This window comes from Leptopilina boulardi, unplaced genomic scaffold (assembly GCF_019393585.1).
Source record: "Leptopilina boulardi isolate dan_hultmark-lab unplaced genomic scaffold, ZJU_Lbou_2.1 LbouV2_169, whole genome shotgun sequence".
Taxonomy (NCBI): Eukaryota; Metazoa; Arthropoda; class Insecta; order Hymenoptera; family Figitidae; genus Leptopilina; species Leptopilina boulardi.
In genome coordinates, this window is record NW_026137717.1 from 1686643 (window position 1) to 1714172 (window position 27530).

Here is a 27530-nt window from a genome sequence, read left to right on the forward strand (position 1 = left end):
TTGATTAATAAATTCTGATTAAATAATTAATTATGAATGAGTAATTAATCCTGATGAAGAAATTAATTATTGTTAATTAATTCTGATAAAGAAATAATTTCTGATTAATTAGTTTTGAATTAGTAATTTATATAAAATTTTATGTAAAATTATATACAAATTATATTAATCATACAATTCATCTTTTATAAAAAAATGCCGGATTTAATTAATAAAAATCCATTTTTCCATTTAATTATATACATTACTTTAATTTTCCAAGCAAATATATTTACAATAAAAATACAAATTTAAATTATTTTCTCGTTCTGTCGGAGTAAAATTTAGTTTCAGTGGAAAATAATTCATGAAGCCTGTTTGCCATTCGAACAATTCTCTTTTCCTTTGGACTCTCATAATCGTGCACTTTCATAACCATCACTTGCTGATCGTAAATTCTTTCAAATTCTATACTATCAATTATCAATTCAAAATTTGCAGTAAGTACATAAGGCATTTTATCATTATGAAAAATAGTATCAATCTGTGCTAGGCCAATATGATTATTTAATGTAATATCCAATAATAAAGAAATTTCTGTCGGCTTAAAATTATGATTTATAAAATTAATTTCCTCAATACTTCGAAATGGAAAACATTTTTTTAACTCATCAAATACCAAAATTTCATTCTTACGATATATTTCCATTAATTTTATTGACATTTCTTTTGTAATTATTTCAGCGCGATGAATTTTAAATTTTTTTAAAATATCCGTTGATTGACGAAGAGCAATTCGATTTATGGCAACTTCAAATCGTCTTACATTATTTATATTCATTGCTAAATTATTCTTCATATAAGAATATATTACATAATAATCCTCAAATCGAATATGTTGCTCGACATTAAATAACTTTCTATAATTTCGAAATGCTTCTTTAATATTTTGAAAATGGACAAAATTATAAATATTATTAATTCTTTTTTCAGCAATAGAGAAAAAAATAACTTCATCTAATTTATGATTTACCAATACATCTTGAATATAACGATTATTTGGTATTTTCCATTCATCATAAGAATGAGTAAATTCAATATTTATAATATCCTTAGCAAAATCATCATAAGTTGGAACATTATTTGTTATAAATGATTCTATACTTAATATGTAATTTAAAAGAAAATTTCTCGATATTTCAAATGTACAAAGTGGTGCATATTCGGTTATATGATTTGCAGCATTTACAATACTTTTCATTCTTGGATGTTGTAAATCCCTTTCTTCTTTATACAAATTTTGAATATCACATTGTCGTAAATGACGCCAATATTCTTTTGACATACCATCATATATTAAATCAATGTATAAAAATTGTTGATTAGTTGAAAAATATGTATTCGTTACTTTAAATAAAACATCGCTAAATGTAACAAAATTATTTCTTAAATGATAATGAATATAACTAATATCCAACATTCCATATAATGAATTTATTTTCAAATGATATCTTACCTCTACTGTTCTATCATGTGAATTTATATTATTTAAATTGAAATTATTATTATTGATTGCCGAACGTGGTCGTTTTTTTCTCAATAATGTTAGATCATTGAAATAAAAATATTTTCCCACTAAATTTTCTAAAAAGTCAATATTATTTTGTCCAGTTACAATTTGATTGTACCACAATTCATTGGGATGAGATAACGGTAATCCTTCATCTAATTCAATAAGTGCTAATTTATTTAATGTATTACGTAAAAAATAAAACTCATCTGTTTCCTCCTTTATAACTGATAAACCAAAACTTTTCCACATTATTAAAATATCCGCATATCTTGAATATGTTCTTGGTTTTAAAAATTTTTTTACTAAATCTATATATATTTTATATTGTTCTGGTTTATGGGCAGGTTGAAGATCAAGTATTGTTTTATGTAATTTTGATAGTGGATGATGATTTTGAAATTGTCTTGATGTAATGGGAATAGTACGATGATCTATAGTACCCGAAATTTCTAAAGAATCAATTTTTATTAGTTTTTGAATTTTTTCAGGAATTCTTGATTCTTTATTATTATCACGCCTCTTTAGATTATTAAAATCACTCTTCTTTAGAGTGGCTGGAATTTGTGAATTTAATAACTGATTTTCATTTACTATGTCATTGGTATTTGATACCAATTGTATTTCTATTTTTGGTTTCAAATCATCTTTTAAGGCATTAGAAGAAAATGAATTTTGAGCATCGTTATCTGTTTTTAGAATTTCTTTTGATGTTCCCGGTTGTTCAAATTTAGGAACTAGAGGAAAATTAAGATCCCCTATGTTACCTCTCAATGTTCCTACGAATTCGACATTTGTAACTAGAGGAATATTGTCACCTAATAAATTTCCCCTCAAGGTGACTTGAATTTCAGAATTTGGATTTTGAGAAAAAACTGTATTTCGATCGAAAGAGTCTTGTAATTCACGATTTGTGATTTGGTCTAAATTCTGTTCCACTATGCTTTCTCTGGCATTTGCGGATTGTGGTTCTCCTTGATTCAAATCGGCCGATTCGTCCTTAACTGGTATTTTGCTGGGGTTTATTGTATTATGATAAACGTGATAGTTACGAATTATATTAATGTCACGTCCTTCGGAAACCATTTTGTCTAATAAATATCCAACACGAGTGAGAATATCGTTAGAATTCTTTTTAAATTTAAAATCTAAAAATTTATCAGCTTGTGGAATATATTGTTTGTAGTAAATTCCATCGGGGGATTTTTCACGTACAACTGGAATTGGAAATGAATACCCTTCGATGCTTCTTAATTCCGCAGTTTTTCCAAATGACGTTATACATTTTGGTCCAAATAATTGGGATCCACTTGGATAAAAGTATCGAACAATGTTGTAATCATTATGTTTAGCTAGAATCAATGGTACTAAACCTGTGTGATCGGATACTGAATTCTTATATTGTTTTAAAGAATTCAGTAAAGACTTCAATAATGACAGACTTTTATCAGCATGAGAAATTCGGGGAAAATTAGAAATAATATTTTGAAATAACTGTCGGAATATTCGAAAACCAAATCGACTTACTTGATAAGAAAATTCAAATCCAGGATCCACTGTTCGAAGGGTGGCTACAGATAAATCTTTTAAAATTTTTTTTGTTAGAATTTCTCTAGCTATGGTTCGGACAACTATTTGGGAAATGTGATTTACCACTGAGGTTATTGGCACTTTTGTAAGAACTCCTGTTCTTAGTGTTTTAGTAATTAGGTGATTTTTGCTGATTTCAATTGTCAAACTACTGCCTAGTTTAGCAGAATATTTTGCCGCAAAACCTGCTAGTGGAATAAGACTAACAATATCTAGGGCACAACTTAATGTGGCATCTGCAACTTTACCTTCATTGGCATTTTCAATACAACTGTAAAATGGAATAAGAGATGATACAAAATTTAACACTTTCTCTCCAAATGTTTCATCATAATTGTACATCATCAGATTATTTACAAATTCTTTTGCCTTTATATCGGCAACTCTTTTGATAAATCCCCTGTTATCTTCATTACTGTATTTAAGAATCTGGTAAAATCTGGGAATTTCCATTTTTACTGACGAATCATTAGCAACTGCTTTAGCAAACTCTTGTTTGTTTTCTCTACTTGACAATATGGATAAAACATTATTCACTTGTCTAAATGCATAAAAATCACGATTCATTTTTTCCTTATCTATTGTAAACAGTAAAAATATATCCTCATTTTGCTTTCGTGGATTATTTATCATCTCATTTTGATAGTTAGGAACTTGTGCAGAAATAATAGTAGCATTTGAATCAATTTTCACTAATTTACTATCAGTTAATACTTTTTCAATTGCAACTCTTACAATTGTATTGTAGATCTTTTCTATTTCAGTGAATTGAGCCTTATATTCTACTTCCAAATTAGGAAGATTAGAAATTTGACATTCTTTTGGAAGAATTAATTTTGTTATCCAAAGATAGAACGTTTTATAAAATTCCACATCGGAAGAACGTACTTTTACTATATGCTCATAATCACAATATTGTTTTAATATTTCTAGAGCAATGTTCGTACGACTTTTTACAGCAGTAATTTTCTTGTTAAGTTTGTAATGCAGACTATTCTCAATTTCTCCACGTACAATTCTGTTCATAATTAAATTCATGTAGGTAAATAAATTTTCATAAGCTTCGATCCAAAATTCATTATTGAGGGTTAAATTAATTTCTTTAAATTTAGCCCTCTGATTGTAGGCATAGAAAAATAAAGCTGGTGTTGAGAATAAATTTAGTACCATTTCATAGGTTTCGTTGCTGAAGTCCTGCAAATAAATCTCACGGGAGATTAAAATATATTCTTCGAAAGTAAGATTCGGAGCATCAGATGATACAGATCTGATGATTTTTAAACCAACCATTGCGTATATATAATCCACGTCAATTATGCTCATGTCTTTTTCGGGTTGGGGGAAAATTGGCCAAATGTGATTATCAAAAACTTTTTGAATTGTCAATCTGTTAAGTTTGGAACTATAATTTCCTAACGGATTATTTTTGGATCCATAATTTTCTAACGTAATATTTTTAGAAACATAATTCCCCAATGGAATATCATCGAAACAATATTCCCTACTTGTGTAATTTTCCAAAAGATGCTGATACACCTTCTCCTTAAGTACCGAGTAATTTATATCATCAGCCATGTTGATGATTTTAGCCAAATATCCATTAATGTTTCCATAGTGTGAAAATAGAGCCTCGCTAATGATATACTGATATGTTTCATTAACGTATTTCATGTCAATTATTTCATTTTCTTCACCACCGTAGAGATCACTTCCCTTTAGTACTATCTTCAGCATCCGAAGTTTTGCCTCAGATTCATCTGGAGATTTATTGAGATACTCAAACAAAGTATTTAAAACAGTAACAGATTGTTTTTGCTCCTCAAGTGTAATTAAATCCTTATTGTAAAAATAAACACCAAAAATTGTAACATAGTGACAAACAGATAGAAACTGAAAATTCGTGGACTGTTGAATAAAGATTGATGAATTCATTATATAATCCGTTGTCTAATTTTAATTGTCCACTATTTAATTTTTTTTATCTGTTGTTAATTAATCTTCCATGCCTCGTGATACTGAAACTGATTATATTTTTTTAATTTCGTTAATTATATTCCTATATGAAAAATAATTTCTATAATAATTACTGGAAATAATTACTGGCATATTTATTTTGTTAACTATTGGGATAATTACACTGGAATAACTATACTGTATTTACTGTATAATGAGAAAAAAAGTTATTTTTACTAAAGTTGCAACACTTCTTTGACTTTGAAATATTGTCATTAAATCGATTGTTAATAACAAAATTAATTTTGACATCCTATTGTAAACACTGTTATCTGCAAATTTTTTTTTCATTGTTTGTTCAGTTGTTTATTGTTTGAATTCTTAAAAAAACTTATCGGCATATATCCAAACATTTGAAAGATTAACAAATGAAACGCCAAAATTTCCTTTTTTATGAATATTTTCATTTTTATATATATTCAAATTAATTTTTTTGTGTTAAATAAATGAAATATACAAAATGGAAATTTAAAAAAAAGCGAACACGTTATCAATTTTCTTAAAATTACAGTTAGAACCCATTTAATTTAATGAATTATAATTATATAATTATTATTATCTAATTTAACTAAATTAATTAATCAGATAAATTAATAATTAATTAAATTAATCTTTAACTATAATTAAAAAGAATATGTATTTTGATGAAATAGTAAATTAATTTTAATGAATTAATTAATTAATTTCAATAAATGAATGAGTAAATGAATAAGTTACAATAAATAAACGAATTCATTTCAAAAAATTAATTAATTTCAATAAATCAATTGATTAATCTAAACAAATTAATTACTTAATTTTAATAAAAAAAATTCATTGATTTCTGCATATTAATTGAGTAATTTCAATGAATTAATTAATTAATTTCATTGAATTATTAGAACATTTTTAGCAAAGGATAAATTTATTCAGGAACACAAAATAATTAAAGACACAAATTAACATTTAACAAATACGATTATATATTTAATAATAAAAAAAAAATAAACTCAATACAGATAATTATTATAAAGATTTCGTTATAGATCGCACTTCCAAAATCATACGCCCGTATCGTACCATCGCACGCTTCGTACTCCCGTTTCGCATATTTCGCTCCAAAAACCTATACGCTTTCGCTTTCATATCATTCTAGATTATCTCGATTATCTAACAGAATAAATTAATAAATTTCAAAAAAAATGAATGAATAAATTAATTTGAATAAATAATTTAATTAATTTAAATGAATTATTTAATTAAATTAAATAATTAATTAATTTTAAGAGATGAATGAATTAATTGATTAATTTTAATGAATTAAATGGTGAAGAAAATGAAATAATTAATTTTGTTTCAATAATTATTTTTAAATAAGTAATTAATCTTGATTAATTAATTCTGATGAAGAAATGAATTCTGATTAATTAATTTTGATTTACTAATTTATTTATTTATATATATATATATATATATATATATATATATATATACAGTAAGAAAAGCTCCATGGCAGTCATAGGAAAGCATGCGTTACGCATAAGTTTGTCTCACTCGCACTCATGGGCTGTGACTACCATGGAGCTTTTCTTACTGTATATATATAATTTGCTATAACATTATATATAAATTATATTAATTATATAATTAATCTTGAATAATAAATGCCGCATTTAATTAATAAAAATCCATAATCAATTTTTCCATTTAATTATATAAATTACTTTAATTATCAAAACAAATAAATTTACAATAAAATTACAAATATAGATTAATTTCTCATTATGTCGGAGTAAAATTTAGTTTCAGTGGAAAATAATTCATGAAGCCTATTTGCCATTCGAACAATTCTCTTTTCCTTTGGACTCTCATAATCGTGCACTTTTATAACCATCACTTGCTGATCGTAAATTCTTTCAAATTCTATACTATCAATTATCAATTCAAAATTTGCAGTAAGTACATAAGGCATTTTATCATTATTAAAAATACCATTAACCTGTGCCAGTCCAATATGATTATTTAATGTAATATCCAATAATAAAGAAATTTCTGTCGGCTTAAAATTATGTTTCATAAAATTAATTTCCTCAACACTACGAAATGGAAAACATTGTTTAATCTCATCAAATATCAAAATTTCATTCTTACGATATATTTCCATTAATTTTATTGAAATTTCTTTTGTTATTATTTCAGCGCGATAAATTCTAAATTTTTTAATATTATCTGTTGATTGACGAAGAGCAAGTCGATTTATGGTAGCTTCAAATCGTCTTACATCATTTATATTCATTGGTAAATTATTCTTTATATAAGAATATAGTACATAAAAATCTTCAAATCGAATATGTTGTTCGATATTAAATAACATTCTATAATTTTGAAAAACCTCTTTAATATTTTGAAAATAGACAAAATCATATATCTCCTGAATTCTTTTTTCAGCAATAGGAAATAAAATAAATTCATCCAAATTATGCTTTACTAATACATCTTGAATATAATGATGGCTTGGTATTTTCCATTCATCATAAGAATTAGTAAATTCAATATTTATAATATCCTTAGCAAAATCATCATAACTTGGAACATGATTTGTTGATTCTGTACTTAATATGTAATTTGAAAGAAAATTTCTCGATATTTCAAATGTACAAAGTGGTGCATTTTCTGTTATACGATTTGCAGCATTTACAATACTTTTCATTCTTGGATGTTCTAAATTCCATCCCTCTTTATACAAATTTTGAATATCACGCTCTCGTAAATATCGCCAACAATCCTCTGTCATACCATCATATCTTAATTCAATATATAAAAATTGTTTATTACCAGAAAAAAATGTATTCGTTACTTTAAATAAAACATCACTAAATGTAACGAAACTATTTCTTAATCGATAATGAATATTACCAATATCTACAATTCCATATGGTGAATTAATTTTCAAACTATATCGTACCTCTATTGTTTTATCATTTCGATTTACATTACTGAAACGGAATTTTTTATTTATTATTGATACGCTTGGTGGACTTGTTTTCAATATTGTTAGATCATTGAAAAAAAAATATTTTCCCCCTAAATTTTCTAAAAAGTCAATATTATTTTGTCCAGTTACAATTTGATTGTACCACAATTCATTGGGATGAGATAGCGGTAATTTTTCATCTAATTCAATAAGTGCTAATCTATTTAATGTGTTACGTAATAAAAATAAATCATCTCTATCATGTTTTATATATGATAAACCATAATTTTTCCACATAATTAGAATATTTGCATATCTTGAATATGTTTTTGGTTTCAAAAATTTTGATAAATGATCTCTGTACATTTCATATTGTTCTGCTGTACGAGGAGGTTTAAGATTAAGTATTGTTTCATGTATTTTTGAAAGTGGATAATTCTTTTTAAATTGGCCTGATGTACTGGGAATATTATCAAGTTCTTGAGTACGCTGATTTTCTAAATAATCCATTACTATTAGTTTACGAATTTTTTGTGGAATTTTTGAAAGTAATTTTCTATCAGTTTTGGTTTTAATAAAATCACCCTCTATTACAGTTAGTGGAATTTGTGAATTTATTAACTGATTTTCATTTGCTCTGTCATTGGTATTTGATACCAATTGTATTTTTTTTTTTGGTTTCAAATCATCTTTTAAAGCAATAGAAGAAAATGAATTTTGAGCATCGTTATCTGTTTTTAGAATTTCTTTTGATGTTCCCGGTTGTTCAAATTTAGGAACTAGAGGAAAATTAAGACCCCCTATGTTACCTCTCAATGTTCCTACGAATTCGACATTTGTAACTAGAGGAATATTGTCACCTAATAAATTTCCCCTCAAGGTGACTTGAATTTCAGAATTTGGATTTTGAGAAAAAACTGTATTTCGATCGAAAGAGTCTTGTAATTCACGATTTGTGATTTGGTCTAAATTCTGTTCCACTATGCTTTCTCTGGCATTTGCGGATTGTGGTTCTCCTTGATTCAAATCTGCCGATTCGTCCTTAACTGGTATTTTGCTGGGGTTTATTGTATTATGATAAACGTGATAGTTACGAATTATATTAATGTCACGTCCTTCGGAAACCATTTTGTCTAATAAATATCCAACACGAGTAAGAATATCGTTAGAATTCTTTTTAAATTTAAAATCTAAAAATTTATCAGCTTGTGGAATATATTGTTTGTAGTAAATTCCATCGGGGGATTTTTCACGTACAACTGGAATTGGAAATGAATACCCTTCGATGCTTCTTAATTCCGCAGTTTTTCCAAATGACGTTATACATTTTGGTCCAAATAATTGGGATCCACTTGGATAAAAGTATCGAACAATGTTGTAATCATTATGTTTAGCTAGAATCAATGGTACTAAGCCTGTATGATCGGATATTAAATTCTTATATGGTTTTAAAGAATTAAGTAAAGACTTCAATAATGACAGACTTTTTTTAGCTTGAGGAATTCGGGGAAAATTGGAAATAATTTTTCGAAATAACTGTCGGAATATTCGAAAACCAAATCGGCTTACTTGGTAGGAAAATTCAAATCCAGGATCCACTGTTCGAAGGGTGGCTACAGATAAATCTTTTAAAATTTTTTTTGTTAGAATTTCTCTAGCTATGGTTCGGACAACTATTTGGGAAATGTGATTTACCACTGAAGTTATTGGCACTTTTGTAAGAACTCCTGTTCTTAGTGTTTTAGTAATTAGGTGATTTTTGCTGATTTCAATTGTCAAACTACTGCCTAGTTTAGCAGAATATTTTGCTGCAAAACCTGCTAGTGGAATAAGACTAACAATATCTAGGGCACAACTTAATGTGGCATCTGCAACTTTACCTTCATTGGCATTTTCAATACAACTGTAAAATGGTATAAGAGATGATGCAAAATTTAAAACTTTCTCTCCAAATGTTTCATCATAATTGTGCATCATCAGATTATTTACAAATTCTTTTGCCTTTATATCGGCAACTCTTTTGATAAATTCCCAGTTATTTTCATTACTGTATTTAAAAATCTGGTAAAATCTGGGAATTTCCATTTTTACTGACGAATCATTAGCAACTGCTTTAGCAAACTCTTGTTTGTTTTCTCTACTTGACAATATGGATAAAACATTATTCACTTGTCTAAATGCATAAAAATCATGATTCATATTTTGATTTTCTAATGCAAACAGAAGGAATATATCCTCATTTTGCTTTCGTGGAATAATTATATACTCATTCGCATAATTAGAAACTTGTGCAGATATAATAGTAGCATTTGAATGCATTTTTACTAATTTACTATCAGTTAATACTTTTTCAATTGCATCTCTTACAATTGTATTGTAGATCTTTTCTATTTCAGTGAATTGAGCCTCATATTCTACTTCCAAATTAGGAAGATTCGAAATTTCACATTCTTTTGGAAGAATTAGTTTTGTTAACCAAAGATAGAACGTTTTATAAAACTCCACATTGGGAGAAGGTACTTTTACTATATGCTCATAATCACAATATTGTTTTAATATTTCTAGAGCAATGTTCGTACGACTTTTTAGAGTATTAATTTTCTTGTTAAATTTATAATTTAGACTATTTTTAATTTTTTCCTGTACAACTTTGTTCATAATTAAATTCATGTGAGTAAATAAATTTTCATAAGCTTTGATCCAAAATTCATCATTTAGGGTAAAATCAATTTCTTGAAATTTTGCCTTTTGATTGTAGGCGTAGAAAAATAAAGCTGGTGTTGAAAATAAATTTATTACCATTTCATAGGTTTCGTTGCTGAAGTTCTGCAAATAAATCTCACGGGAGATTATAATATATTCTTCGAAAGTAAGATTCGGAGCATCAGATGATACAGATCTGATGATTTTTAAACCAACCATTGCGTATATATAATCCACGTCAATTATGCTCATGTCTTTTTCGGGTTGGGGGAAAATTGGCCAAATGTGATTATCAAAAACTTTTTGAATTGTCAATCCGTTAAGTTTGTAACTATTATATTCTGAAGGAATATTTTTTGATTTGTAATTGGAATTATTATTGGAATCGTAATTCCCCAATGGAATATCATTGAAACAATATTCCCTACTTGTGTAATTTTCCGAAAGATGTTGAAACACCTTTTCCTTAAGTACCGAGTAATTTATATCATCAGCCATGTTGATGATTTTAGCCAAATATCCATTAATGTTTCCATAGTGTGAAAATAGAGCCTCGCTAATGATATACTGATATGTTTCATTAACGTATTTCATGTCAATTATTTCATTTTCTTCACCACCGTAGAGATCACTTCCCTTTAGTACTATCTTCAGCATCCGAAGTTTTGCCTCAGATTCATCTGGAGATTTATTGAGATACTCAAACAAAGTATTTAAAACAGTAACAGATTGTTTTTGCTCCTCAAGTGTAATTAAATCCTTATTGTAAAAATAAACACCAAAAATTGTAACATAGTGACAAACAGATAGAAACTGAAAATTCGTGGACTGTTGAATAAAGATTGATGAATTCATTATATAATCCGTTGTCTAATTTTAATTGTCCACTATTTAATTTTTTTTATCTGTTAGTTATTTATTCTTTATGTTTGGTAATCCTAAAACTAATTATATTTTTATTAATTTCATTAATTATTATAGTCCTATATATGAAAAATAATTACTGGAAATAATTAACGGTATATTTATTTTTTTATCTATTGGAATAATTACTGAACTAACTATACTGAATTTACAGTAATTATTCCAGCAATTATTGTTCATAAATGGTGCTTTTTTATATAAATATTTCTATTATAAAATAACTAATGAAAAGCAAATATAATTAACAAACAAATTTTTATATATATATATTAATAAGAAATATAATAATAATAATAATAATAATAATAATAATAATAATAATAATAATAATAATAATAATAATAATTTTACCATTTATATTTTTGTTTCTTCTTTGGTAGCAAATAGTACATCAGAAAGAAAGTGATTTTTACAAAAGTAACAACACGTCTTTTACTTTAAAATATTGTCATTAAATTGATTTTTAATAAAAAAAAAAATTAATTGCGCTATCGTATTGTAAACAATGATATCTGCGGTTTCCCTTTTTTTTTTTGTTTGCTCAGTTGTTCATTGTTCAAATTCTTCAAAACTTTATCGACATATCTAAACATTTAGAAAAGTAATAAATGTAACGTCAACATTTGCCTTTTTATAATTATTCATTTCTATATATTAAAATTAATTTTTTCTGTTAAATAAATAATTATTTCTTTAATAAATTTAAATTTCGAAATAATAATTTTAAGCCAGCTGAATAAGTTTAATATTTTTAAGAATTAATTTCATAAATTAGATTAATTAATAATTAATTAATTAATTAATTAAAAACTAAAAACTTATTGACACATTGCAATTGAGGTTTAGTTTTGTTGATTCAATAATTTTTACCTAATTCAATAAATGAATTAATTAATTTAAACGAATTAATTAATTTCAATAAATTAATTAATCAATTTCAATAAAGCATTAATTTCAGTAATCAAATTAATTAATTTCATAAAATAAATTAATTAGTTTCAACTAATGAATGAATTAGTCACAATGAATCAATGAATTATTTTTAATGAATGAATTAAATAATTTGAATAAATTAAATTATTAATCTCAATAAATGATTTAATTAATTTCGATGAATAAATTAATTGATTTCATTAATTGATGAATTTCAATTAATTAATTAATTGCAGTGATTAAATTAATTATTAATTTTAATGGATTAATTAATTTCAATAAATTAATTAATCAATTTCAATAAAGCATTAATTTCAGTAATCAAATTAATTAATTTCATAAAATAAATTAATTAGTTTCAACTAATGAATGAATTAGTAACAATGAATTAATGAATTATTTTCAATGAATGAATTAAATCATTTCAATAAATTAAATTATTAATCTCAATAAATGATTTAATTAATTTCGATGAATAAATTAATTGATTTCATTAATTGATGAATTTCAATTAATTAATTAATTAATTTCAGTAATTAAATTAATGAATTTTAATGAATTAATTAATTTTAATAAATATAATGTTTATTAAATAAATAATCATTTTAAAAATTATTCAATATAAATTTATTACATTAAAATGACAATGTAAATTACACTTTAAATAATGTTATTTATATTCAATGAATGTATTAAATGAATAATGAAATAAATAAATTAAAAGACAAATCGAAGGTTTTTGATTGTAATGAAATAAATTATATAAATCAAATAAAATTAAAAATATTTATTATTAATTTGCTGATTAATAATAATTATGAATTTAATATTAAGAAAATATTTTTTAATTACATATCAGAGTAAAATTTAGTTTCAGTCGATAATAAATCGTTTAATTTTTTTGCCATTTTCACCATTCTTGTTTCTGTTGGATTTTTTAAACGATAATCATGCATTTTCATAACCCATACATTTTTACCTAAAACTATTTTATTTTTTATATTTATTATTTTCAATTGAAAATTACTATTAATTATATGATATAAATTTTTATCATTAAATCCACTGCTAATATCAACAATACCTGCTTGATTTTTTACATCAATTTCAATTAATAATGGAATATCATATGCAGTTTCTTCAATTATAGAATTAAAATAATTTAAATTATGTATTCGTGAAAATAATTTAAATCTATCAAATTGAAATATTATATCTTTTGGATATAATTGAAGATTTCTCAATGTATCACTATTAATTTTTTCATAACAATAGAGTGTTATTGGTTCTATAATTAATTTTTCATAACTACATTGTCTCAATCCAAGTCGATATGATGCAACTTCAAATCTTCTTAATCCATCTTTATTCATTAATAATTTATTTTTTAAATAAGAAAATATCGCATAATAATCCTCAAATCGAATATGTTTTTCATAATTTGATATTTTTTTATAATTTAAAAAAACCTCTTCAACATTTTGTAAATTAATAAAATTATAAATTTCATTAATTCTTTGTTTTGCCTCAGCTAATTCAATATTTTTATCTAAATTATAATTTAATAACACATCTTGTATATAACGATTGCTATTTATTTTCCATTTAGAATAAATATGACGATAATTCATACGATTTAAATCCTCAGCAAATAATTGATAATTTGGTACAAATAAATCTTTATTTAATTTTGCATTTAATATAAAAGTTGATAGAAATTCTTTTGACGATTCATATGTACAAAGTGGTATATTATCACTCATAAAATTTGCAGCATTTTTAATTATTTTCATTCTTGTTGTATCAATAATTTCATTATTATTCAATAAATTATTAATATTCATCACTCTTAAATTACGCCATGTTTCTTTTGTAATTTGTTGATTTTTTAATTGTATATTTAAAATTTTTTTATTTGGTGAAAAAAATGTATCAATAACTGTAAAATAGACATCATTGAATGTTATATAATTATTTTTAAATTGAGAATGAAAATTCGTTAAATCAACAAATCCATATGATGAATCAATTTTTAAATGATAACGTACTTCTATTTTTGTTGGATAAGATAATTTAAATTTATCAATAACACCCGGTGGTTTATTATTTAATAATGTAATGTCATTGAAATAAAATAATTTTTCTTTCAAATTTTTTAAATTATAAATATTTGCCAATCCATTAACAGTATTTGTATACCATAATTTTAATGATTTTTGTTGTGAATAAACATTATCCAATTGAATGAGCGCTAATTTATTACAAGCAATTTGTAAAAAATTAATATCTAATTTATTTCGTCTCATTAATGATAAACCATTATTTTTGAAAATTGTTAAAATATTCACATATTTTGAATAAATTAAATCATTAAGAATATTTTTATAAAATATTGAATGTTGAATATTGAAGTTTAATAATTTTATTTTTGATTTGGGGAGAAAATTTTGTTTTTCATCTATTCCTGCTGTAACGATATTTACATTTTTTATTCTTTCTGATATTTTTAAATTTGACACAGTTTCTGAAATTTTAGTTAATTTTCTTCTATTTAGAATATTGTCGAATTTTTTATGACGATAATGATAAATATCTTTATTTGTTATTTTTTGTTTCTTTTGTGTAATATGTCCTTGTAATCTATTTCTTAAAATAGGATACCGATTTTTTGTAATTTCATCGGGAGATTCATTTATTATTCCCCTTGATGTACTTGGAAGATCATAATTTGTTAATTGGAGAAAATTCCGATCAGCTAAATTTTCATTAATTTGTTGTAAATATTCTACATTTGTTACTAATGGAAAATTCGTTTCTCTTGAATTTCGAATATCAGAATTTAATAATTGAGGATTATTTCCATTGTCAATTATTTGTATTCCCTTCTGTAATACCATTCCCTCACGTAAAGAAGGAACAATTAATTGTTGTGAATTTTGTCGAGGTAAAGTTGCACCATCAGGTGTGTGTTCCAAATTTACAGATGGATTTGTTTTAGATAATTTTGTCATCCATTCTTCTGTATAATGATAAACGTGATAATTACGAATTATATTTATATCACGTCCATTGATAACCATTTCGTTTATAAAATTTGCAATTCGATGGAGAATATCATTAGAATCCATTTTTAATTTCCCGTCAATTGTACCACCAGTTTTTGGATTGTATTGCTCGTAGAAATCGGATTTTTTCACAACTGGTAAGGGAAATGAAGATCCTTCGATAGTTCTAAATTCCGCAGTTTTTCCTGCTCCGATAATTAGACATTTAGGTCCAAAAAAGTGTGATCCACCTGGATATATGTATCGAACAATGTTTAAATTATTTTCTTTTTCAAAAACAAATGGTACCAATCCAGTATGATCGGTTGGTAAATTTATATTTCGTTTTACATTCACTAAGAGGGATTTAATTATTCCCAATAATTCATTAGCAGTGGGAATATTTTTAAAATTTGTGATTAAATTTTGAAATAATTTTTCAAATGTTCTGTAACCAGAATTGCCAATTTGATAAAGGAATTCAAATCCAGGATCTAATGTTCGTAAAGTTGCAATACCAAAATCTTTTAAAAGATTTCGGGTTAAAATTTGATTTGCAATTGTTTGAACAGCCCTAAGGCCAATTTGTCGAAAAGCTGTGGTAATTGTTAATTTTTGTAAAATTCCTAAACTTACAAGACTATTTTTCATTAGTAATTGTTCACTAATTTCAATTGCCAAGGCACTGGTTATTTTAGTTGTATATTTTGCAGCTAAACCTGCAAATGGAATAAGAGTTAAAGCATCAAAGAAGCAACTAGATATTGCGTTATTTACATCCTTTGCTATTATACTTTCAATACAACTGTAAAATGGAATAAATGATTTTAGAAAATCTAAAATTTTCTCTCCTGATGTTGGTTCTCTATAGTGATTCTTTAGTTCTGTTAGAAATTTTTCTGTCTTTATATCAGCAATTCTTTGTATAAACATCTTGTAATCTTCATTCTCTTCTTTAAGATAACCGCCAACTATATCAATTTCCAATTTTACTGACGCATCCTTAGCAACTGCAAAGGAAAATCTTTTTTCGTTTCCTCGATTTATAAGCAAGTTGAGATTATTTTTTTCCTGTCTAATTGCGTAATATTCACTTTCTCCATTTTTTATGATTACAAAAGTTAGGTAAATGTCTTTGTTTAAATTTTTTGTCACTGGTGCAATCATTGGCTCATACATTTGTTCTGGTGGGATTCGTGCAAATAGAACAATTGAATTTGAATTTAATTTTTCAATTAAATTACTGTCAATTAAAACTTTTTCAATTGCATGTTTCTCAATTGCATTGTATATATTTTCAACAACTTTAAATTGATTTTGAAATACTGTTTCCAAATCGGGTAGACTGTCAATTTGGCAATGTTTGGGTAGAATTAATTTTGTCATCCAAGAGTAAAAGGTTTTATAAACATAGACATCAGTTTCGGAGACTAGTGCATTATTTTCATAATCACAATGTAATCTAAGTATATTTGTGGCAATTACTGTTCGACTTTTAAGAGTATTCATTTCATTTTCAAATTTGTAATAAAGATTATTTTCAATTCTTTTTCTTACAATTTGTTGCATAGTTGAACTAATGTGGGTAAATAAATTTTGATAAGCTTCAATCCAAAATTCATTAAATAGGGTAAAATCAATTTTTTGAAATTTTTCCTTCTGTTTGTAGGAGTAGAAAAATAATGCTGGTGTTGAGAATAAATTTAGTGTCATTTCGTAGGTTTCGTTGTTGAAATCCTGTAAATCAATTTCACGGGAGATTAGAATATATTCTTGGAAGGTAAGATTTGGAGTTGTTGATGATACGGATTTAATGATTTTTAAACCTGCCATTGCGTAAATATAATTCACTTCCATTATGCTCATGTCATATTCGGGTTGGGGAAAAATTTGCCAAATATAATCGTTAAAAACTTTTTTAATTGTCAATCCATTAAGTTTGGAACCATAATTCCCTAATGAATTATTTTTCGAACCATAATTCTTTAATGGATTATTATCGGAATCGTAATTTCCTAACGGAATATCATTGGAACAATATTCCTTACTGGTGTAATTTTCCGAAAGATGCTGAAACACCTTCTCCTTAAGTACCGAGTAATTTACATCATCCGCCGAGTTAATAATTTTAGCCAAATATCCATTAATGTTTCCATAATGAGAAAATAGAGCCTCGTTAATAATGTACCGATATGTTTCATCAACGTATTTCATGTCAAGTGTTTCATTTTCTCCACCACCGTAGAAATCACTTCCCTTTAGTACTATTTTCAAAAGTTGAAGTTTCGCTTCAAATTCATTTGTAGATTTATTGAAATAATCAAATAAAGTATTTAAAACAGGAACAGAATGATTTCGCTCATCAAGGGTAATTAAATTTTTGTTGTAGAAATATAAACCAAAAATAGTAATATAGTGACAAACAGAAAGAAATTGAAAATTTGTTGTCTGTTGAATGTTGATCATTTTAATTTTAATGACAATATCACTGATTTTCAATTGTGGTATAATCTTCTTGGTTTATTTAACCTAAAAATGATTTTTATTATTTGTTTAAGAATTTGATATATAAATATAAATTTAAATATATAAATAATAATATATAAATGACGTTAATCGAATAATATAGGTATGTAAATTACAATATAAATATATATATATATATATATAAGTAAATTTAAAAATATTTTTGCATTTGAAAAAAATAGAATAAATGAATCTGATTACGAATTCGACGTCAAATTTGCAAAATTTATAATGATTGCTCCAATATAGTGGAAAAATTTGTAAATAATTGTTAAACAATTCTTTCCTTTTCTCCTGTGTAATTATTAATTTAGTTTTTTTAATACAAAATTTAAAAATATAAATATATCCCGTGTGGAAAAGTGATGTGGGCCCCCAGCGGGGGCCCTTATGGATCGCCCTCATGCCATGAGGGCCGCATATGGATGATCCATAGGGGCCCCTCATGGAAACGACATGCTCATCGATGAGGGCGCCCGCATGGGCGATCCATGAGGGTGCCCCTACGGGCGCCCTTATGGGCCCTCACGTTTGCCCTCATCTTGCCCTCAAGTTTGCCATAATGTTTTTTAATCAATAATATTAATAATAAAAGTTAATTAATAATAAATAAGCTTAAGTTATGAATAAATAACATATTTATTTAATAATTATTCAATTTTAAATTAAATTCTTACTCAAATTGAATTTATTAATTAACGTTCTAATTAATTAACTGTCGGATATAATTAAAAGTAATAATAAATTAATTAATTAAAAAATTAAAAAATATTTAATTTATGCATACTATTAACGGATATTTTCATTTTTCAATTAATTCATACATAGAATTAATGATTAAACGCAAACCTGAGAAATAAATAAATCTAACGCATGTGGGGAATCGAACCTACGACCTACGGACTATGAACCTAACGCTTTACCAACTACGCTACGCACGCTACTTCAAAACGAATGCTAACTTCTTGATGCTATTTAAACTTGAAAATACCTAACAAAGAAAAGTGCTTAACATCATTTAGTTAAAGTTAAGATATTAAATTATATTTTCCAATCAAATGCAATTTATAAAATATAATTAATTATATGCTTTATGATTATTATCATGAATCATCTCAGGTGAATTTTCAAAAAAAGTGTAAATATATTTTTATTAAAAACGCGTTTTTCGTTGTTCTGAATCATTGGAAACATTCATTTTTTGTTGACGAAAAAATATTTGAATTTTGGACTTAGAAAATTTTGCTAATCGATCATGAGGGCGATCCATGCGGGCCCCTACGGTGGCCCTCATCTATTTTGCCATAAGTGTGAGTGTTATTTTCAAAAAAGTGTAAATATATTTTTATTAAAAACGCGTTTTTCGTTGTTTTGAATCATTGGAAACATTCATTTTTTGGTGATAAAAAAATATTTGATTTTTGGACTTAGAAAATTTTGCTAATCGATCATGAGGGCGATCCATGCGGGGCCCCTGCGGTGCCCCTCATGGATTCGCCATATGGATCAGCCCTCATGGGCCCCCGCCGGGGGCCCCGAACTCTTGAGGGCAAGATCGTGGCTTTTTCCACACGGGTAATTCAAATTTAAATAATTAAATATTCTTTTATTATATTAAAAAATACTGTCAATTGGATCTTTTATTATAAAATATATAAATATATATATATATATATATATATAAAGTATAATGTTTTTTTCTCGAAAATTATTAATAAACTGTTATTAAATAATAATAAATTAATAACAATAATTTTTACCTTCTCTAATAACCTTAAATAATTAATTCAATTTACACACAATAATAGAATGAAAGAAAAAAATTGCCGAATAAGACATTTACTTATATATGACTATTCCTTAATTTTATAACATAGACGAAATGTAAAAGTTCGCCTTTTAAATAGAAAAATTTTATGTATATTTTTTTCATTTTTGTATATTCAGTTGCTGATTATTATGTAATTAGGTATATAATATTTATTTACATTTATTTGCGTCATATAATAAATTTTTTTTTATATATATATATTTTATTTTAGCATGTATTAAATAATAATTTTATATATTCAATATATTCGCATATAAATTGATATTTATCTATGTAGAAAAAATGCGCAAGCAATTTTTTTTTTCTCAATAAATAATTAAAATCAATATTATAATAGTGCTATTATTACTTTTTTTTCTACAAAATTTAAAAAAAAAATTACAATTTAAAATTTTTCAGAATAAAACTGTTAAGTTACCTTTTTTTTTAAAAAAAAAATTTTACAATAGAGAATTGACAAAAACAAAAAAAAAAGAAAAATTACTTTTAAAATTGATATTTAATAATAAAAAGAAATAAATTACAATCTACTAATTAGAAACAAATGATTTATTGAATAATTTAATAAATTAATTGACTTGAAATAAATTAATTTCAATGAATAAATTAAATAATTTCAATGAACTAATTATTTAATTTAAATGAATGAATTAATTAATATGAATGAATTATTTTATTTTAAATAAATTAAATAATTAGTTTTAATAAATGAATAAATCATAAAAAAATTCCCAAAAAAAATGCAATTTTTCTTAGGTAGACGATTTTATTGCAAATTCTTGCACAAAATACACCTAAAAGTGTAGAAAAAAAATACAAGTTGAGGGAGACCCCTATTAAATTCAGATGTTCATTATATGAACATTTTGCTTCCTCTTTACGATCAGCAAAAAAAAAATTTGCTTCCTCGTGGAGAAAGCATAATTAACATTGAATTAAACATATACAAAAATAGTATAATAATATAAACATTTGAGTTAAATTTAAAGAGTTAATGAAAGTTAAAAAATCAAGAATACACATTTTAACTGAAATTTCTAAATATTAATGAAAAATAATAATAATATATAATTAATAATTATTTTTAATTATTTTGATTCGTTTCAATGCAAGGAACACAATTATTTTATATTTAAACTTGAATTTAAATAATCACAAAATTTTATAGCCAAAATGTGAATTTTTGATTTTTTAACTTTCATTAATTCTTTAAATTAAAATTAAAACTATACTTTATATATATATATATATATATATATATATATATATATATATATACTGATCGATTTGTCTTGACGTAGGGAATACGAATTTAATTTTTTATTAAATTTAAATTTTGTTTACAATATATCGCGTAGTGCCAGGAGTGTTAGGAAAATTTGTTTTTTTAATTTTATATTCTAATTTCAAAAAATTCGTTCGAATACCGCATATATAATTCAAGGATAAATATCGACGATAGCCGAATTAGAGGAAATTAAGGGGTAATTAAATATTGTAATACTAAATTAATTTGGAAATATTTATCTATTTATAATTTATTTATTTAATTATTTAATTATTTAATTATTTAATTATTTAATTATTTAATTTAATACAACAGCCTCCAGTAATTTGCTAATGAAATAATAATTATTAATTAACATCCGAGAAAAATTTAGTATCCATTGAATATAGTTCATGAAGTCTATTTGCCATTTGTACCATTCTTGTTTCCGTTGGATCAGTTTCATCATGCATTTTAATAAGTAATACATTTTGACCATGAATTTTTTCCTTATGTATATAATCCAATACAAATTGAAATTGTCGTCTAACAACATAAAATGATTTATCCTCATTAATAGCACGACCAATATCAACAACACCCAATTGATTTGTTAATGTAATTTCCATTAATAAAGGAATTTCCGTTGATGTACGTGCTTTATTTAATAATTTTACCAATTCAACATCACGTGGTAATGAAAATTTTTTCATTTTATCAAATTCAATATTTTCATTTTTTTTAAATGTTTGAAAATGTTTAGCAGCCATTTCTTTATTAATCATTTCACCATGATAGAGTGTTATTGTTTTCATAATAATTGATTCATCAGCACTTTGTCTTAATGCAAGACGATTAATTGCAACTTCCAATCTTCTTATTCCATCTTTATTTGTTATTAATTTATTATTAAAATGTGAATAAAGTACATAATAATCTTCAAAACGAAATTTTTGTTCATAATTTGGTATTTTTTGATAATTTTCAAATGCCTCTTGAATATTTTGATAATAAACTAAATCATATAAATCATGAATTCTACGTTTTGCTTCTGATAATTCAATGATATTATCTAAATTATAATTAAATAATACATCTTGAATGTAACGATTTTCTTTGATTCGCCAATTATTGTAAAAATATCTTAATTCCATATTTTTTATATCCTCAGCTAATTTATCATAAGATGGAACACGATTACCAATTGATTTTGTATCTAAAATATAATTAGCGAGAAATTTTCTTGACGCTTTAAATGTACATAATGGTGCATTGTCAGTCATAAAATTAGCAGCAATTGAAATTGATTTCATACGTGATGATTCTAAAATATTTGGTTCATTAATTATATTTCTAATCTCCTGCTCTCTCAATAAACGCCATGTATTTTTTAATACACCATCGCATTTTAGTTCAATATTTAAAATTCTATTATTAGCTGTAAAAAATGTATCACTTACTGTAAAAAAAAGATCATTAAATGTTAGATAATTATTTTGGAATTTATCATGAAATTTTGTTAAATCAACAAATCCATATGAAGATTCAACTGTTAAATGATATCTTACTTCTGTTTCTAGGGAATAGAATTTTAAATTTTTTCTAACAGGACCTGGTGCTTTATTACTGAATAATGTAATATCGTTGAAGAAAAATTTTCTTCCATTTAAATTTTTTAAATAGTCAATATTTTGTTGGCCAACGACAATTTTTGTTAACCATAATTTAATTCGTTTTTGTAATTTTATTCCATTGTTTAATTGAAATAAAGCTAATTGATTAACAGCAATGCGTAGGAAATTAAATTTTTCTTTATTCAACTTAATTGATGATAAACCATCATTTTTTAACATCCAAAGAATATCAACATATCGTGAATATGTTGGTTCACGAATATTAAATTTATAATACATTGGATTTATTTCAGTTGGTAATTTTTTAAATTCTGTAGAAACATCAATTTTATTATTAATCTCATCTCTTATCTTTTCATTTTGAGTATTTTCATCTATTTTTTGATTTTTTAGTAATATTTCCGGAGTTTCGGAAATTTCATTTAGTTTTCTCTTTCTTCCTGAAATAATTCCATCGAATTTTTTATGAGTATATGAAACAAAATTGTCATTTTTTACTGTATTTACAGCATCTGGATTAACTATTTGATAACTGTAATCCATTGCTGTACTTTTTTTTAAATTCATGTCATCGGGAAGCAATTTAAATTTTGGTGCCTCTTGAACGACATTTGAAAAATCAGATCCAAATTCCGTTTTTATAATTCCTTTTGAAGTACTAGGTAATTCGGATTTTGGAATTTGAGGGAAATTATATCCCGCTATGTGTCCCCTCAACGTTCCGATAAATTCAATATTTGTCACCTGAGGGAAATTGTGTCCTTCAACGTTTCCACGTAAATTAATTTGAAATTCAGAATTCAGAAATGGATTATTAACTGCAGTATTCAATTGTGGATTAATAGTGTTTTCTTGAAAATTATTTGGATTTGAAAATTCTAAATTATTTTCAACTATACTTTCCCTAGCAGTTACGGGATTTTGAACTAGACCTTCTGTTTTTTGAGCAGTCTTGCTCAACTGTATTGTATTATGATAAACATGATAGTCACGAATTATATTTATATCACGTCCCTCTAAAACCATAGTGTCTATTAAATATCCAACACGACGGAGAATATCGTCTGCACCCTTTTTAAAAGTAAAATCAGAAAATTTATCCGTTTCCGGAATATATTGTTTGTACAAAATTCCATCAGGGGATTTTTCCTGCACAACTGGAATTGGAAATGAATACCCCTCGATGCTTCTTAATTCCGCAGTGTTTCCAAATGATGTTAAGCAAGTAGGTCCAAAAAAGTGTCTACCACCTGGATAAAAGTATCGAACAATGTTAAAATCGTTTTGATTTGACAAAACCAATGGTACTGTATGATCGATTAGTAAATTTATATTTATATTCTCCAGTAAGGAATTTATTGACACAACCATATTTCGAAATGAGGGAATTTTCTTAAAATTAGAAACTATACTCTGGAATAATTTCCTTAATCCTTTTAAACCAAAACGAAGTATTTGGTATACGGATTCAAAACCAGGATCAATTGTTCGAAGAGAAGCTACAGTTAAATCTGTCAAAAAACTTTTGGTGAGAATTTCTTGTGCTATGGTTCGAACAGCAATTGTGGAAATTTCATTTAATACTGCACTTATTGGTAATGTGCTGATAATTCCTGATCTTGCAATTGTATTGGTGATTAGATATTTATTACCAATTTCTACTGCCAAACTATTGGTTATTTTAACTGTATATTCTGTCGCCCATCCAGCAAATGGAATAAGACTGAGAACATCCATTGAACAACTAAAAGCAGATTCTGCCATTCTTCCTGCTTTTGCACTTTCGATACAACTGTAAAATGGAATCAGTGCTTTTGCAAAATTTAATAATTTCTCCCCTTCCGTTTCTTCATAATAGTGCATTTTCAAATTATCTACAAACAATTTTGTTTTTATATCCGCAACTCTGGCAATAAAACTTCTGTAATCTTCATTCCTAGATTTAAGAGTTTTGGAAAATACTGCAATTTCCATTTTTAGAGAAGAATCATTAGCAATTGCTTTAGCAAACTCTCGTTCGTTTCCTTTGTTTATTAATAAAGACAATGTATTATTCTCTTGCCGCAAAGCATAAAATTCAGTTTTTTCCTCTTTAACAGCGAATAAAAGAAAAATGTCGTCATTTTCCTTTCGTGGAATTGGTGAACATAAATTGCAACCTTGCTGATAATCAGGAACTCGCGCAAACATAACAGTAGAATTTAAATTAATTTTTTCTATTAATTCACTATCGACTAATACTTTTTCAATTGCAATTCTTTCTATTTTATTGTATAATTCCTCAATTTCCTTGAATTGATATTCATAACGTTTTTGCAAATCGGGAAGATTCACTTTATCACAACGTTTGGGAAGGAAAAATTTTGTAATCCAAAGATAAAAGGTTTTATAAAATTCCACATGAATTGGCGAGACTTGTGCAATATTTTCATAATCACATATTAGAAAAAGTAATTCATAAGCAATAAACGTTCTTGTTTTTAATTTATTCATTTTTAACTGAATTTTATTGTGTAAACTATTTTCAATATTTTCTTGTACAATTTTTTCCATAGCTGAATTAATATATGAGAAGAAATTTTTATAAACTTTAGCCCAAAATTCACCATTTGTAAAATCATCTATTTTTTGGAATTTAGCCTTTTGATTATAGGCATAGAAAAATAATGCTGGTGTTGAGAATAAAATTTTTATCATTTCATAAGTTTCGTTATTTAAATCCTGTAAATCAAGCTCGCGGGAGATTAGAATATATTCGTGGAAAGTAAGATTCGGAGACGTAGATGATACAGATCTAATGATTTTTAAACCAACCATTGCATATATGTAATTCACTTCCATTATGCTCATGTCCTGTTCGGGTTGAGGAAAAATTCTCCAAATGTGATCATCAAAAACTTTTTGAATTGTTAATTCGTTAAGTTTGGAACTATAATTTCCTGACGAAATATTATTGAAACCATAATTTCCTGACGAAATATTATTGGAACCATAATTCCCTAGAGGATTATTTTTGGAACCAAAATTCCCTAACGGATTATTATCGGAATCGTAATTATCTAACGGTATATCATTGGAACAATATTCCCTATTTGTGTAATTTTCCGAAAGATGTTGAAACACCTTTTCCTTAAGTACCGAGTAATTTATATCATCAGCCATGTTAATGATTTTAGCCAAATATCCATTAATGTTTCCATAGTGAGAAAATAGAGCCTCGCTAATAATGTACTGATATGTTTCATCAACGTATTTTATGTCAAGTGATTCATTTTCTCCACCACCGTAGAGATCACTTCCCTTTAGTACTTTTTTTAAAAGTTGTAGCTTCGCCTCGGATTCATTTTGAGATTTATTGAGGTAATCAAATAAAGTATTTAAAACAGAAATAGATTTATTTCGCTCCTCAAGTGTAATTAAATCTTTGTTGTAAAAATATAATCCAAATATAGTAATATAGTGACAAACAGATAAAAACTGAAAGTTTGATGACTGTTGTATAAAAATTGATGTCGTGTTCATCTTATAAGTTGTCAATAAAATATCGTCTCTCCCTAAGTTGTTACAAAATATCGCCTCTGTTGTTCAATATTTATCTTCCTTTGTTCCGACAATTCTGAAATTCATTATTTATTTAATCATTCAAATCTTTAGTAAAAAGATAAAAAAAAATAAAAACGTAATATTTGATTTATTTTAATAAAACTAATTACATAAAGAAATGTGTACAATTAGATAGGAACTCTATAGGTACAATAATGGATAACCGTTTTTTTTTCTCTTTCGTATGGTAAGACGCGTTTTTCTTTACCGACAATGATTATAAAATTTAACGCGGGAAAATTTGATTTATATACATGGTGTCAGTATTTAAAAGAGTGCGTTTGTTTTAATATAACTAGCGAAATTGAATTTTTATAAATTAAAAAAAAAAACAGTAAACGTAAATAATTTAAAACGTTAAAAAATTAATAATATTATAGATAAATATGGAAAATGAAAATAAATCCAATTATCTATTATAATAATAGAGAAAAGCATTTTAAATGTAGGAAAAATATTTATTTATAAATAATAATATAAGGCAATTAATAATAATAATAATAATAATAATAATAATAATAATAAAAATAATTAATTAAGAAAATTATTTTTTTCTTCAGTAAATTATTATTTATATTAAAAAAATTATTTTTTACTCAAAAAATTATATTATTCAATAAAAATATATATTATATATTAATTCCAAAAAAAAAATTGTATTTTTATTTAAAAAAATAATTATTTATTTACCATATATTTTTTTCTCACATTCACAGTATAGATGTTACATTTGAAGGAAAATTTTGACTTTTAATAAAATTACATTATTTGTCAGTTAATTTAAGCATTCGTTGTTAGTTTTTTGTCAATAAGAAAAAGAAGAAAACGTAACCTTTTTTATATGAATAAAAATTATTTACCCTTTTTTTTGTATGCTCAGCTGAATATTAATGTATTTGTTAAATTAATATTTTTTATGAAATCTAAATATCATTTCAAGGGTATTGTTAATTTACACGT

General features: G+C 25.3%; 3 protein-coding genes across 4 annotated transcripts; all 3 read right to left on the reverse strand.

Annotated features, from left to right (window-relative positions):
• Positions 1 to 212: 212 nt before the first annotated feature.
• On the reverse strand, positions 213 to 5371 carry LOC127277440 (uncharacterized). 2 transcript variants are annotated; one of them, XM_051298552.1, is made up of 2 exons: positions 5240 to 5371; positions 213 to 5160 (listed from the first exon to the last, which is right to left on the reverse strand). In XM_051298552.1, exon 2 carries the CDS (start codon positions 5069 to 5071, stop codon positions 296 to 298), a length of 4776 nt encoding a protein of 1591 aa, XP_051154509.1. In that variant the 5' UTR covers positions 5072 to 5160; positions 5240 to 5371; the 3' UTR covers positions 213 to 295. The 2 variants fall into 2 exon arrangements, with proteins under 2 accessions (XP_051154509.1, XP_051154510.1); XM_051298553.1 differs by having other exon boundaries at positions 5227 to 5343.
• Positions 5372 to 6705: 1334 nt separating this feature from the next.
• LOC127277442 (uncharacterized) lies at positions 6706 to 12175 on the reverse strand. Its single transcript, XM_051298555.1, has 2 exons — positions 12084 to 12175; positions 6706 to 11752 (listed from the first exon to the last, which is right to left on the reverse strand). Exon 2 carries the CDS (start codon positions 11661 to 11663, stop codon positions 6903 to 6905), a length of 4761 nt encoding a protein of 1586 aa, XP_051154512.1. The 5' UTR covers positions 11664 to 11752; positions 12084 to 12175; the 3' UTR covers positions 6706 to 6902.
• A 9399-nt stretch (positions 12176 to 21574) lies between these two features.
• On the reverse strand, positions 21575 to 27363 carry LOC127277576 (uncharacterized). The gene is made up of 2 exons (XM_051298825.1): positions 27261 to 27363; positions 21575 to 26583 (listed from the first exon to the last, which is right to left on the reverse strand). The coding sequence occupies exon 2, from the start codon at positions 26487 to 26489 to the stop codon at positions 21702 to 21704; it is 4788 nt and encodes a 1595-aa protein (XP_051154782.1). The 5' UTR covers positions 26490 to 26583; positions 27261 to 27363; the 3' UTR covers positions 21575 to 21701.
• Positions 27364 to 27530: the final 167 nt, after the last annotated feature.

Bases quoted from the DNA above. Each gene is read 5' to 3' on its own strand.
- LOC127277440 (XM_051298552.1), bottom strand. From the start codon at position 5,071: ATGAATTCATCAATCTTTATTCAACAGTCCACGAATTTTCAGTTTCTA.
- LOC127277442 (XM_051298555.1), bottom strand. From the start codon at position 11,663: ATGAATTCATCAATCTTTATTCAACAGTCCACGAATTTTCAGTTTCTA.
- LOC127277576 (XM_051298825.1), bottom strand. From the start codon at position 26,489: ATGAACACGACATCAATTTTTATACAACAGTCATCAAACTTTCAGTTT.